Genomic DNA, 12,805 nt, shown 5'->3' on the forward strand with positions numbered 1-12,805 from the left:
AGGTGTTGAGTAAACATTCGTCCATCGTGCTCCTTCTACCAATGCTTCCTCTCGCGCTTGGATAATCAGCTTGCAAGAATGTGGACGCGTGTGTTATTTACCCACCAGCAACCCAATTTGACATGACGGTACATATTATCATTGCTGATTATCTGATACAACAAAATGGAGGTATGGCAAAGTGAGCTTTGATCATTGTCGTTGTGAGTAAAGAGGAGGTTGCGATGTGAACAGGCGAGGCAGAATTCAGCCTTCCAAATCACTCCACAACCTTTCAACAATCAGAAAACACTCGGAGATGAAGGGGCATGAATGTTGGCTCCCAATCGCGGTTGACTTGCGAGTGCTTCGTGCGGCTTCAGCGTAGCCATATCGTGTTGAGACCTCATACAACTTGAGAGGGCGCAACCCAGCAAGTTCACATATGGCTTACCATGCAAGTATCATACCATAGAAGTGCTAGTAGATGGGTAAGTACCTACTAGTAACAGGTCTACGGCGCATAAACGCACGTAGATATTCAGAGCTGGTAGGTATCAATGAGGGAGGACTGGACCCATCTCCCCCCCCCCCCCCCCTTTTTTTTTTCCAATCCATATTCTCACCATTCCACCTGTGGCTCAACCCCTTCAAAAAATGCCTCCCCCTTTCCCTCTCCCCACCAACCTCAGCGCCGCAACAACCGCAACACAGCCACCCAACCGGGCTGTGCATTCGCAAGCCATTGAGGCGCAGCCCTAGATCATCGCTAAGCTTTGCCAAGAAAGCTTACGCAGCATCTCGCGCTGCGAATCGCGCAAAGCGGTGCGGAGCCGGTGCGGGCCGAATGGTGGGGCTGCCTGTCTGTCTTTAACCTTTTGTTTGTGAGGGTTGCGGTGTCGTGGCTCTGTCGAGGGTGACGTCGCAGGTGAGATGACGTAGCATATGTACTGTGAATGCTATGATTCCGCGATGCGCCGGGGGGATTGGGACACTTGCTACGTGAAGTTGTCTGTTTCGGTGGTGTTGGAGGTGTAAATGCGAGGGAGATTGTAGTAAGCTGCATGAGTGATTTGTGATTTGAGTTTTTCTTCGAGGGGCTTCCTAGCATCGCTTTGAGCCGACTACCTACCGTACTCTGACATTAGCTGCAGTTGTGATCATCGCCTCCAACGAGCAAGATGTCTGTCTGGAACCAAGTCGGCGCAGTGGCCATGTGGGAATGAGGGAGTTGGGGAGGGGGGAATAAATACCGCAGGACTGCTCTGCGAAGAACATCCTCCTCCTCCACAAATCACCAATTCTTCCTCATACAATCTCGCAAGTTTCCTTCCCTCACACATACCCAACTCCACACAAGCCCCACACCATGGGTTTCCTTAAAGACCTTGTCTCAGAATTCACGCACTCGGGCCAATCGCAGGGCCAGCAGGGCCAACAATCTCAGAACCAATACAACGGCGCCGGCCAGCAGTACGGTGGTGCCAGTCAACAGCCATATCCCAGCGCTCCACAAAATTCATCCCAGGGCCCTCCTCCTGTCTCCCCACCCTGGATCGCGGAGTGGGATGCTCGTGATAATCGCTGGCTGTTTGTGAATCAGCAGTCTGGCGAGCGTACTTTTACCTATCCTGGGCCAGGCTATGCGCAGCAACAGGGTGGCTATGGGAATCCTTCGGGCGGGTATAATGAACATCAAGGCCAGGAGCAAAACAAGCAGGGAGGTAATGGGTGGAAGTATGCAGCTGCGGGTGTGGCGGGTGTTGCTGGGGGTGCCTTGTTGATGCATGAGGGAGAAGAGATGAGTAGGTTTTGAGCATGATCCCCATCTCTTTAGCCGCATTGTATTCATGGAATACATTAAACTGGCAGCGGGAATCCAGTACTGACAAAACAACCACAGAAGACGATTTCGAACAAGACAAATACCGCGTCGAGAACCGCGTCGACGAATTCGGCAACCAAATTTCCAATCTCCCAGAGAACGCTGCAGGATGGACAGGCGAGCAAGTTGGGCGCGCAGAAAACTTCGAGGACCGTGTAGACCAGCGCTTCGACAATGCCGTCAACGACGTGGAAAACTTTCCTGAAAATGCCGCCGGCTGGACGGGCGAACAGGTCGGGCGCGCCGAGAACTTTGAAGACCGTGTGGATCAGCGCTTCGACGATGCTGTGGATGATGTTGAGAATCTGCCTGAGAATGCGGCGCGCTGGACGGGCGAGAAGGTGCAGGAGGTCGAGGATATACCGCAGGATATTGAGAATCGGTGGGATGATGCTGTTGGTGATGTCGAGAGGTTTGATGATCGTATGGATAATGCGTATGATGAGGGGAGGGATGAGCAGAGGTACGATGATGACTATTAGGATGATTTCGAGGAGGGGGGTGGGCTGTGGAATTGAAGTGGAACTGAAGGGCTGAATGTGGTATGGGAAGGGATCGATATCCTATAGTCCTGGACGATATCCGTAAATCATACCGGTATGCTTTGGACATGTATTCAATTCTTTGTTTTTACATACCGATTTTCCAAATCCTACACATGAATGCCCGAGAACTGGGCTTTTCTTCTCAGTAGTAGATAATCAGCCTCTTCCATGCTATCCTCATTCCCCGCAGCAAGTCTCAAGAACAGGAGCTCATCAAACCCACATCCCATACACACATGACCACCTCTTCCCAACCTCCCAATCCCGTAACCAACGACGCAAGTAATCAAGCAACAACCCACCCTATCATCCCCACTACTGACATACATCAGTACACCCCCAACATAAAGATACCCAGACACAACTACCCTGCATCGATGTGATTTGCAACCCACCTCTTCCGCCCCGCTGCATTGATTAACTCGTTGCCCAGCAATGTGTTGATGCCTTCAGTGCGCCCCCATCTTGTCGTCCTTATTGCGAGAAGATTGCTTGGATATGCGGACCTAGAATAATTGGGCGGACAGGAATTGCAGGGATCTTTGTGCGGATGGATGTTTGATTGTAGATCGATGATGGGTTGGGGGCGGGGGTGTGCTTGTGGATTTGGATATGAATGTGGGCAATTGGGATGTGGATGCGTTACTGGGGTTATCTGGTGTGGAGGTGTGGTGGAGATGTAACTTGGTAGGCTTTGTGTATATCTGATATATTGTTTCATTGAGAATTCATGCCATTTTTGACCGTCACGTCGAAGTTTGACTCGTCTCTCGCTGGTATATACTCATGCCCGCACTGCTGGTGAATATAGTACATACATTTCGTCTTGATGGACTAATAGACTGACATTTGGGTCTGCCGCTGTAGAACCATGCCTCTACTCCTGATACTCGTGCAGTGGTTCCAAGTCAATTCACATTGGGTTTCGAGAGTTTACCAATGTGATGCATCACATGAATTTATCGTGGTGGAGCACTTTCGTCGTCTTGATCTCGGGCCCTTTCTTGATATCACGTCTGATTCCCAGCATCTCCATGTCTTTATGATTCCTGGCTCAGTCCCAAATCACACGTTCTCTATCAATGCTGGCTCACTCCTGAATCACATGGTTTCCCTCCCGATGAGATTTTCGTAGATATGCTGCCCACGCTGTTTCAGTGTTTACTAGATCTCCCGTTTGCAGGCTCTCGTCCCATGTGCGTGCCTTCCGCCATTTCGAGCGTCGACTTCGTTCTTGCCTCTTTTTTCATGTGTGTGTCTTCCTCTTTCATGTGCGTGCCTTCCACTTCCAGTGTCCACGACGCTCCTGCCTCTTTCCATGTGCGTGCCTTCTGCCACTCTCAGTGTCCACGTCGTTCCTGCCTCTTTCCACCTCGACGGCCGTTTACACACTCGTTGCCCGGGAAGCTGCCTCCCATCGCGGCTGCCCAGCGCAATACAAAACCCCGTCTACGCCCACCACATCTCTTGCTCCTCACTTTTGGCCTACACACACTTTTGCACTCTCACACTGCAATCACACTTTGTATACCCAAATATCACCTGCTCCATCTCGCTTCATATCAATGGCTCGACTTGCAGCACCCCCCACTTCCTCCTCTTCGTTGGCCCATTGCTCGCCACTCAAGATTCCAGCTATCATGCTGATGCCGATCAAGTCGGTTTCTTCAACTTCCACTCCGGTCTGCCGGAAGCTCTCAATGCTTCCCAGACCTGTACTGCACCAGGCAGCGACCAAGTCCCAGATTGTGCGCAAGCCGACTGGGCACCAGCTGGCTTCGCTGGCTTCCTCATCTTCCAAGATTCCGGTCTACTCGAAGCAGTCCATGCTCCCGAGACCTGTACTGCACCAGGCAGCGAAAAAGACCCAGATCGCGCGCAAGTCGACTGGGCACCAGTTGGCTTCGCCAGCTTCTTCCATCTCCGCCGTCATCCTCCCCTCTCCCCGTCCCGACCGCGGCCTTACCAGACTGCCCACTCTGGTCTGGCCTTTGACCAAGCCAAGTAAGTCGACTCATTGCCCCCATGACCAACTCTTCAGCTAACATGATTGCCAGTCGAGGCTGCTCGTTCGCCCGTCGCTGCTCCAGTCAAGTCCTCAGCGTCGCGGATCCCCAGGCGCCCCATAGTCAAGATTGCCCGCCGAAAAGTCGTTGCCCTCGTCAAACCTCCAACGACTTCGTATCACAAGCGTGGCAGTAAGGGTAAGTACCTTCCACATGATTGGAGTGAATCGGTGCTAACTTGATGTAGTCTCCTGGAAGCCAAAGGCTCGAGTGACAGCCAAGAAAGGTCCCAAGGTGGTCGAGGCCCCTAGCAAGTCTAAGGCGGCCGCCTTCCTCAAGCGTGGCACAGGAGGTAAGCTTCTTTCCGATTCAATGTGTGATATGTTTTTAACAGCTGCCAGCTGCCAGGTATGCCGCTGCCCCAGTCAAGCCTACAGCGGCACCCGTCCCCAAACGTGCGAGAGCTGCGCCCGTCAATCCCACTGCAGCTGCTCCCTCCACGGCCCCCATCGTCCCATCAGTCTCTGGTCCCAAGTCCGCTATGCGTCAGCGCGACACCGTCCGCCCCACCAAGACTGTACAGTTCATGGAAGGTCCTTTCAACACCAGGGTCTACAGCATGGAAGACTCTGTAGAGCAGCTTTGCGAAGTCTTCGACTCTCCATATGACCTTCCTGAATGGTGGCCGCTCACGAACGCGATATTCAAGTGCCCCATTACGCGCGGCCCCAAGGGTACGAAGGGGATGTTCCAGCACACGGGGTACGGGCCCATGACACTCCAGCCTCATTTTCTTCAACGCTACGCTGCCGTCCAACGCGCTGAACAGCTACAATCCCAGGCGGGTGAGCGCCTCGGCCAACTCGAATATGGCAACACCGACTTCAAGATCGCTCTCCAGGCGAACGGTGTTATCCAGTACGAGGACATCGGCACCGTTATGAATGCCGTTGATTTCAGCCCGAGCGCGCCCGCCAGTATGGGGCGCATTGTAGTCTTCGGCCGCTTCCCAGGATCCTTTCAAGATGTGGCCATTCCTTCCGAGATGGTCAAGCCTGGGCAATAGACAGAGGCCAAGCGCTGAAGTGGAGTGAAGGTTTGAGGGGTTCGACAGTCATGTCGTTGGCATGGTACCTGGTCTCATGATGGACATGATACAACAATCCGGTAATGTAGTATTCCTCCCCGTTGGCGTACAGATAACGAGCCACTCTAGGTTTTCACCGACAATTCAAAAACAAAGCGAGGCGTCCTTGTCGACAGGGCGGGGTATGTGGTGGGACCTCGCTTTCCCAACGAGCTCTTTCCTTCGTTGCAAAAAGATAAGTCCACATATGATGCTTGACGATAGCAAACTGACTCGGAAGCAGGAAGGTTTCGGGAAGCCTCGTGCGGCAACGGCGGTGATGGATATGGTGTGGCAGCGCGGTGGTAATGGACTGGTGTGGTTGGGGTGATAATGGCACCGTTGTATGGTGTGGCAGCGCGTCCCTTCGTGCTCATGGTAAATCTTGTATATCCAGCGTGTCATTCGATCAATAATAGATAGCAGCATCAATGTCCACATGTCCGTCGACGGTCTTATCTATAGAACCAAGTCCAGACTGCAGACAAGGTGAGGTTACCTACTAGCGCTCCCCCACAACCCCGCCTAAGCCCAGCTGGTCCAACACTCCGGATTCACACACTACCTAGGCGTCTCCAACTTCGCCAACCTTGTCAACACCCACCCGGAGTCCATTGACACCAACCATCCTTGTACTCTGGCCATCCATGCTTGCGGCGTGCACATGTTCCAACCTCCACACACCATTGTCTCTTACCGAACCGCGCTCGGTCGGCAATCAAGCTCCATTCGCACTCCAAGATCCGTACCAAGCCCACGTGCCGACAGCAATGACAAGCCCGGTATCCAGGTTCGTCATCCCCGGGGATCTGCACAGGTTCGGCGGAGGGTGCACGTGAAGCGTTGATTGGACACTCGTTATCAAGTACGGCAGCGCGCCAGGGCAGAAGAGGCATGTGCCAAGGTCCGTTGGTAGCTACCGGTACCGCGACCAGAGCCAAGACCGAATTGGCTAAACCGGCGGAGAGCACCGCAAAGAAAACGGCCATGCAGGACGGAGCTACATAAGGATGCTGCAGCCGCGCGGGTGAGGGAAAAATGAAGGCGTCTGCTGCGTTGTTGTATCGTCATTGTATCGTGACTTCTGCTGCGAGCTCCAGAGATTCTGTACTGTGGAGTTGGGATTCTGGGCATCTGGTATCTGTCGGCACAGTACCGGTACCGGTAGAGATCAGCGATAATGAAGTTCCCTACATGGTCATTGGCCCTTTCGGCGCTGACGGTGGGCGTGGCCGCCGAGGATGCTTTGTACAGTCGGCGATTGGCGAAGAGAGGTTTGGATGCTGAGGGAAACTTTAACATCTGTGAGTGCCTAATGAGGGTTTATTTCCCAGCTGTTGACTGGGACCATCACTCACGTGACAAGCCTTCTTCCATGTCAATGATGTCCACGCCCATCTCGATGAATTCAGCTCTTCGGGGACCGACTGCACACGTCCTGAGCGCGGCTGCTATGGTGGTTACGCCCGGATCAAAACCGTAATCGAAGAGAATCGCCCGAATTACAATGACAGCCTCTGGCTCAATGTCGGCGACGAATTCCAAGGCACCCTATTCTACTCCTTCTATGGGGGCGAGAAAATCGCAGAGACGCTCAATCAGCTCAACTTTTCGGCCATGACGCTCGGCAACCATGAGTTCGATGCTGGTGATGAGCAGTTGGGACAATTCTTGGAGAACCTGACGTTCCCCATCATCAGCGCCAATGTGCACAGCGAAAATGAAAAGGTCAATAGGAGCGTGAAGCCATACCACATCTTTCAACAATATGGGTTGGCACTTATCGGTGTTACAACGGATGAGACACCCAGTATCAGTAACCCGGACGAGTCTACCACATTTTCCAATGTAGTCGAGGTATGTACAGATTCAAGCCTCCCCATCGACATAACAGCTAATAAATATCGCCCAGTCCGTACAAGGAGCCATTGACGAAATCAAAGCCACCACCAACATCACCCGTATCGCAGCCATCACGCACATTGGCTACGAAAAGGACCAGGAGCTCGCCGAAGCCACGACCGGCCTCCAACTCATCATGGGTGGGCACTCACACACTCTGCTCGGCGACATGGAAGACGCAGAAGGCAAGTACCCCACCATCGTCGAGAATAAAGGCGGAGACGAAGTCTTCATCGTAACCGCCTATCGCTGGGGCGAATACGTTGGCTACATTGACGTGACCTACGATCCCTCTGGTAAAATCCTCGCCTACCATGGCGCACCCATCCACGTCACCAACACCACCGAGCAGGATGCAGACCTGCAACGCCAAATCGAGGAATGGCGCGGTCCCTTTGAAGAATTCGCCGCCGAAGTCCTGGGAACAAGCAACGTCCCGCTCGACCAATCTTCCTGCCAGCGTCAAGAATGCCTCCTCGGCGACTTCATGGCCGACGCCATGCTCGCCTACCGCAGAAACAATAGCCAAGACGTCGACTTCGCCCTCATCAACGCCGGCGGCATCCGCGCCACCATCGACAGCGGCGACATTACCCGCGGCGAAGTCCTCACCTCCTTCCCCTTTGGAAACGCCATCGTCGAAATTGCCGTCAACGGATCCTACCTCTGGTCGGTCCTCGAGGGCATCGTCACCGGCGTCAACCTCTTCAACAACGAAGAAGTCACTTCCTTTCTCCAAGTCAGCTCTGGCATCAAAATCGAATACAACCCCGAAAACGCCAACGGCACCCGTCTCATCGCCGTCACCATTGGCGACGAGCCCCTGCGCAACGAAACCACGTATCAAGTTGTCACTCTGGATTTCATCGCCGGCGGCGGCGACAACTTCTTCCTGCCAACAACTGACTTTGCTACCCTGGATACCCAGGATGAGGTGCTGACGGCATATATCCTCGCCCAGAGCCCCGTCGACATCCAACTCGATGGCAGGATTGCGCAGGTGGATAGGCAGAGGGAGGGGGTGCCGGGTGCTAGCAATGGTACTACCAATGGCACGAGCGATGCATCAGGACCAGTGCCGACGCAGGCATCGGGTGCGGCGCCTCGTTTGGGTGCGAGTGCGGGATCCCTTGGGGCTGTGCTTGTTGCGGGGTTGTTGGGTTTGATGCTGCTGTGATAGGAGGGGATTGAATGTACTGTATATAGCAATTTTCATGGTTTCTGCAATGAATTCTATTTAATGTCTTTTAGGTGGGTGCGTTGTAACAAGAGAAGCACAAAGACGAGCACGTTGATAAGGGTCGATTACTGCCTGGATCATTTTTTGAACCGAAGCAATGTGACCCAGTTGGACAAGTAGGTTCTTCCAAGCATGCTGGGGAGACGCCATAGAAACAGCGTGTGATGAAGCTGCAAAAGATGAAGAATTGTCGCGTGACGGAGAAGGCACTGAGCAATTCTTCCTCGATGAGTTCCGCATCAATAGCAGAGACACTGGCAACGCTATCAAAACTGTCAAAGCCATCACGAACCAGACTTTGAAGCACCAAGACCTCCTCACTCAAGTCGCAAAAAAGCCTCCTACGGCCCTAGCTCTAGTCCCAGTTCAAGCTGTCGTTCTTAACGAAGATGTAGTCAGACATGCAACCGACACCCATGTGCAAGCTGCGCTCAGCTTTCAGTACCAGACAATGCGTTTTTGGGTCCAGCAGACACACGGCCAACATCTCTTGCAATTGTCCACCGCGCCGTTGAGAAACTACTTCGACCCAAACGGCGGTTTGCGTAAGTATCGCGTGCCACTTTCCGTCGACAAAGCCCGCGCAGTACTCGAGGTACACGAAGTGCGCTACCTGTACATGCTCGGTGAGTGTCGTTTCGAGTCACGACTGCGCTACAAAAACCAAGGTGCTCGAATCCCGATGCCGGCATTCTACAGCTCCATGAAGAGTATCTCTGCGGCTTATCTTCAATCGAGTATCCAGCGAGTTCACAACGCCTTTTCATCCGCTCACAGGCAAGCTACTTACCTGGCAGCAGTGTCGCGAGGAGGCTCCGCTGACTTCTCCCGTCTACATCTTCGATAAACCGCACAACCGCTTGCAACAAGCTAGGAGGAGACATTTTCCAAGCACATTGAGGAAGCAGAGCGCGCATGATGAGCATCCGGTCGCATGGACGGTGTGGAAGATAGAAGCGTCCACACAGACCACATCCCAACCCCAACCACAAACCACACGTGGAATCCACACCACAACATCGTCTTCGACGCCGCCACTAACACCACCCCCACCTCCTTCTGCAAAACCATACCGTGCAAAACCCCCCTCCAAGACCACGCCTGCCTCCTCGACGAAACCCGCCCATGGTCCCACGCCCCCGATTCTCGACGCCAACAACCACCCACATATCCGCCTCGACCAGGCATGAAAATACCTTTGCACGCACGCTCGCACCGCCCTAACCTAGTCCTGGGACCAACTCCACGCCAGCGATCGCCTGCAACAAACTCGTCTTGTTCCTGCGCGAGCGCGCGCAGACGATGGAAGTCTGTCTGAAGACGTGTTCGCGCGACAATGTGGTGCGGGTGTAAATTCAACAATGCAGGTACGCTGGACTGGAGTTGGAGGCGTGTTTGGAGACGTGGTGGGCTGGGTTTGGCAAGGTAGCTGTGTCGCTGGGTTTGGGGGAGGCGATTGCTGGGTTTGGGAAGGTGATGGTACGGGCGGAGGGGTTTGCGGGCGAGGAGGATAGGTGTGGGAGTTTGGGAGGGGGGGAGGGGGATGGGAATGGGAATGGGAACGAGAGTGAGAATGAGAGTGGTGCGGGAGATGAAGCAAGAAGGTATGACAAGGGAAAAGAAAGGGCGGCGGTCACAACAACCCCATGCCTAACCACCCCACCGCCAACCACCCTTATCCACCATCTCTCAAGACACATCAGCAGGGACCCAAGCGAATCCGCATCGCAGTACCGCTAGATATGTCCCAGCGTCGGTCGAAGCAGGAAATGCGCGCCAAAGGTTTCAAAGGGGCTTTTCACATTTCACTCGCTGAATCGCGTAAGTTGCCAAAGGAAGATCAATGTTTGATGCACGGACATGACTTGTTTGATGCATGGATATACCTTGTGTGCACATGACATATGAAACATGCAAAGATGAGGCCAGAGTAAGCGTATCGTACCATCGTGACTGTGTGCGATATGGGATGACGCGGCGAAGCGAATTACAGCAATCGCAGACACTATATAAAAAAAATCCCACATGGGGCCTTGAGGTAGGTAAATCAAGGGATGAGACAAAGCTTTCCCGTCGATAGACCTTCTTTTTTCGTCGGTTAATTTTCGTTAGCTCGGACGAACACTTCTTATAGTTTCGCCATATGATACATTTAGTAATATTCTTGATAGCCAAGCTATTCATGCATGCATAGGATACAGTGTACTATCGTAACCTGAGAAGAAAAGGGCCGCATACTAATAGAGAATAGTGGAGATATAAATTGCAAGTTGCTCAGATACTCGTGATTTATGTTCAGTCACCCCATATAACATCCTCTCCACGTATGAGAGAGTTGGCTTCTTCTAAGCCATAGCGCATGGTCGCTGCTTATCCGGAATTGCCGGGACTAGGTACAATGCCTCTCACGGACAAGGAGGGTGCTGCATCACAAGGCTGATATTTACTATTACTCCTTTAGGCTACTCGCAAAGATTGCAGTTGCTAGCAGTAGGTTTTAGGATAGATATAAAAGCATTGCCCTCCTTTAAAGACTTAAAAAGGACCAGCATTATTTGCAACTTCATTGCTTATCCAGCCATTTGCAACTCTATTACATATCTAACCTCGTACTCTCCGTTATGAAGCTTAATTTTGTTACTGCTTTTGCTACTACAGCTGTAGCAGTAGCAGCAGGATCTCGAATGTGGTGCAGCGATGTGGAGGTTGATAAAAATACACTGCCAGACAGAACTGGCTGTCGGGTATTGCTCCATCTCTGATAACACTTATCGAGTACTAACAGAATCAGTACAAATTGGATAAAATATACTGTGTATGTTAATTCAACAATTATAGCGTACTACTAGAGTAAATGTTCTAAACTCTAGCTTAGTGCAATAGTGAAGCTGTCGGCCGACAAGATGCAACACCTATATGGCGAGGGGATTGCTACAACGCCCTCACGGGATTTACGGACGAAATCTACGAGCGAGACTGCCCGAACGGTGTAAGTTCCCAACTACATATTTTCTAGGTGTTACAACTATATGCTAACTGTTTTATTCAGAAAGATATCAGCCAACTATGCGTAAGATCTTCTTTCTTAAGCTTGATGTTTCGTACTAAATCTAGAACAGTGCAGACCATAGCCAAAACCATGAAGGACCGAGCGATTCTTTCTGTGGAGAGAAGAGGAATCAAGGGATAGGAAAGCAGTATGAGGCAGCTGAACAACGCTCACGCTCAAGGCAGGATATCAGAACGAAAGTGTGAAGGACATAGTGCGACCCGAGCGGCGGTTAGCAAAATATACTCGTTTAAAGAAGGCCGCATGACTGTTCATTAATATAGTGAATGACTGGCTACTGTTGCGTACGATTCACCTCTGACCACCTTGAATTGACTACTTGCTTCATCGCCGGCACGCTCTACTTAAGTAATGATGGCTCAGTAAAAATGCCACCAGAAAGCGGCAGCGTATCCGGCAGCCCCGCTCTTCCAACGGTCTGCTCGTGCACTGGTATGGTACAGGTCACCAAACAATACCAAAGTGAGACCTCATATACAATAACTATGATCCTCCAACTAAGCCTCGTTCTCGATAGTTATGTGTTGCAGGAGGGATAACAACCGGATCACGGAGCATCTTGATCCGATCAATCCCGATCAATCCTGGTCAATACCCCTGTATGACCCACTATCTGATCGACTGTCAGCTTACTGCCAAGTGCCCAACAAAAAGCAGGAGCTCTAGTAAGGAAGGTTTACTAATTATACACCTTCTGGTAAGGGTAGCTGAAGCTCTATATATATGAGTCCGATCGTAGTAGATACAATCCAATAATCCATCTCCCAAATCATTCCTGACCTCAGTGATCCAAATTTCCACATTATGGTTTTTTGATAATACTTCCAAGTCATTTCTACAGACTAAGCTCAATGGATAGATGAATACAATGTAGTCTATCGTGGTGCTATTGCATCAAACGCCCCTTACTTTAGACCTGACCGAAGTTTTAATACAGTCATGGTCTTGGTCATTGAGAAAGGATTCCGATATTGCTATCTCATCTGATATTGTATAGTTGAGAGTTTGAAAGAGATGTTTTGGCGCCCCACAGTCTATTGCTTTTTAAGATA

The 12,805-nt window shown here is 51.7% G+C and overlaps 5 protein-coding genes across 5 annotated transcripts; all 5 read left to right on the forward strand.

The window, feature by feature from the left end:
* Nucleotides 1-1,348: 1,348 nt before the first annotated feature.
* On the forward strand, nt 1,349-2,346 carry IAQ61_001423 (uncharacterized protein; the record flags this gene model as incomplete). Its single annotated transcript, XM_003839678.2, has 2 exons — nt 1,349-1,784; nt 1,883-2,346. The coding sequence occupies 2 exons, from the start codon at nt 1,349-1,351 to the stop codon at nt 2,344-2,346; spliced, it is 900 nt and encodes a 299-aa protein (XP_003839726.2).
* A 1,628-nt stretch (nt 2,347-3,974) lies between these two features.
* On the forward strand, nt 3,975-5,481 carry IAQ61_001424 (uncharacterized protein; the record flags this gene model as incomplete). The annotated part of the gene is made up of 3 exons (XM_066095093.1): nt 3,975-4,413; nt 4,505-4,607; nt 4,824-5,481. 3 exons carry the CDS (start codon nt 3,975-3,977, stop codon nt 5,479-5,481), a joined length of 1,200 nt encoding a protein of 399 aa, XP_065954941.1.
* A 1,240-nt stretch (nt 5,482-6,721) lies between these two features.
* On the forward strand, nt 6,722-9,530 carry IAQ61_001425 (uncharacterized protein; the record flags this gene model as incomplete). The annotated part of the gene is made up of 4 exons (XM_003839680.2): nt 6,722-6,845; nt 6,908-7,398; nt 7,454-8,555; nt 8,842-9,530. The coding sequence occupies 4 exons, from the start codon at nt 6,722-6,724 to the stop codon at nt 9,528-9,530; spliced, it is 2,406 nt and encodes an 801-aa protein (XP_003839728.2).
* A 774-nt stretch (nt 9,531-10,304) lies between these two features.
* On the forward strand, nt 10,305-10,763 carry IAQ61_001426 (uncharacterized protein; the record flags this gene model as incomplete). The annotated part of the gene is made up of 2 exons (XM_003839682.2): nt 10,305-10,504; nt 10,603-10,763. Exons 1-2 carry the CDS (start codon nt 10,330-10,332, stop codon nt 10,761-10,763), a joined length of 336 nt encoding a protein of 111 aa, XP_003839730.2. The 5' UTR covers nt 10,305-10,329.
* A 541-nt stretch (nt 10,764-11,304) lies between these two features.
* On the forward strand, nt 11,305-11,814 carry IAQ61_001427 (uncharacterized protein; the record flags this gene model as incomplete). The annotated part of the gene is made up of 5 exons (XM_066095094.1): nt 11,305-11,427; nt 11,475-11,498; nt 11,559-11,672; nt 11,733-11,753; nt 11,803-11,814. The coding sequence occupies 5 exons, from the start codon at nt 11,305-11,307 to the stop codon at nt 11,812-11,814; spliced, it is 294 nt and encodes a 97-aa protein (XP_065954942.1).
* Between the last annotated feature and the right edge of the window lie 991 nt (nt 11,815-12,805).

This window comes from Plenodomus lingam, assembly GCF_022343315.1.
Source record: "Plenodomus lingam strain CAN1 chromosome Unknown contig_12, whole genome shotgun sequence".
NCBI classification, from domain to species: domain Eukaryota; kingdom Fungi; phylum Ascomycota; class Dothideomycetes; order Pleosporales; family Leptosphaeriaceae; genus Plenodomus; species Plenodomus lingam.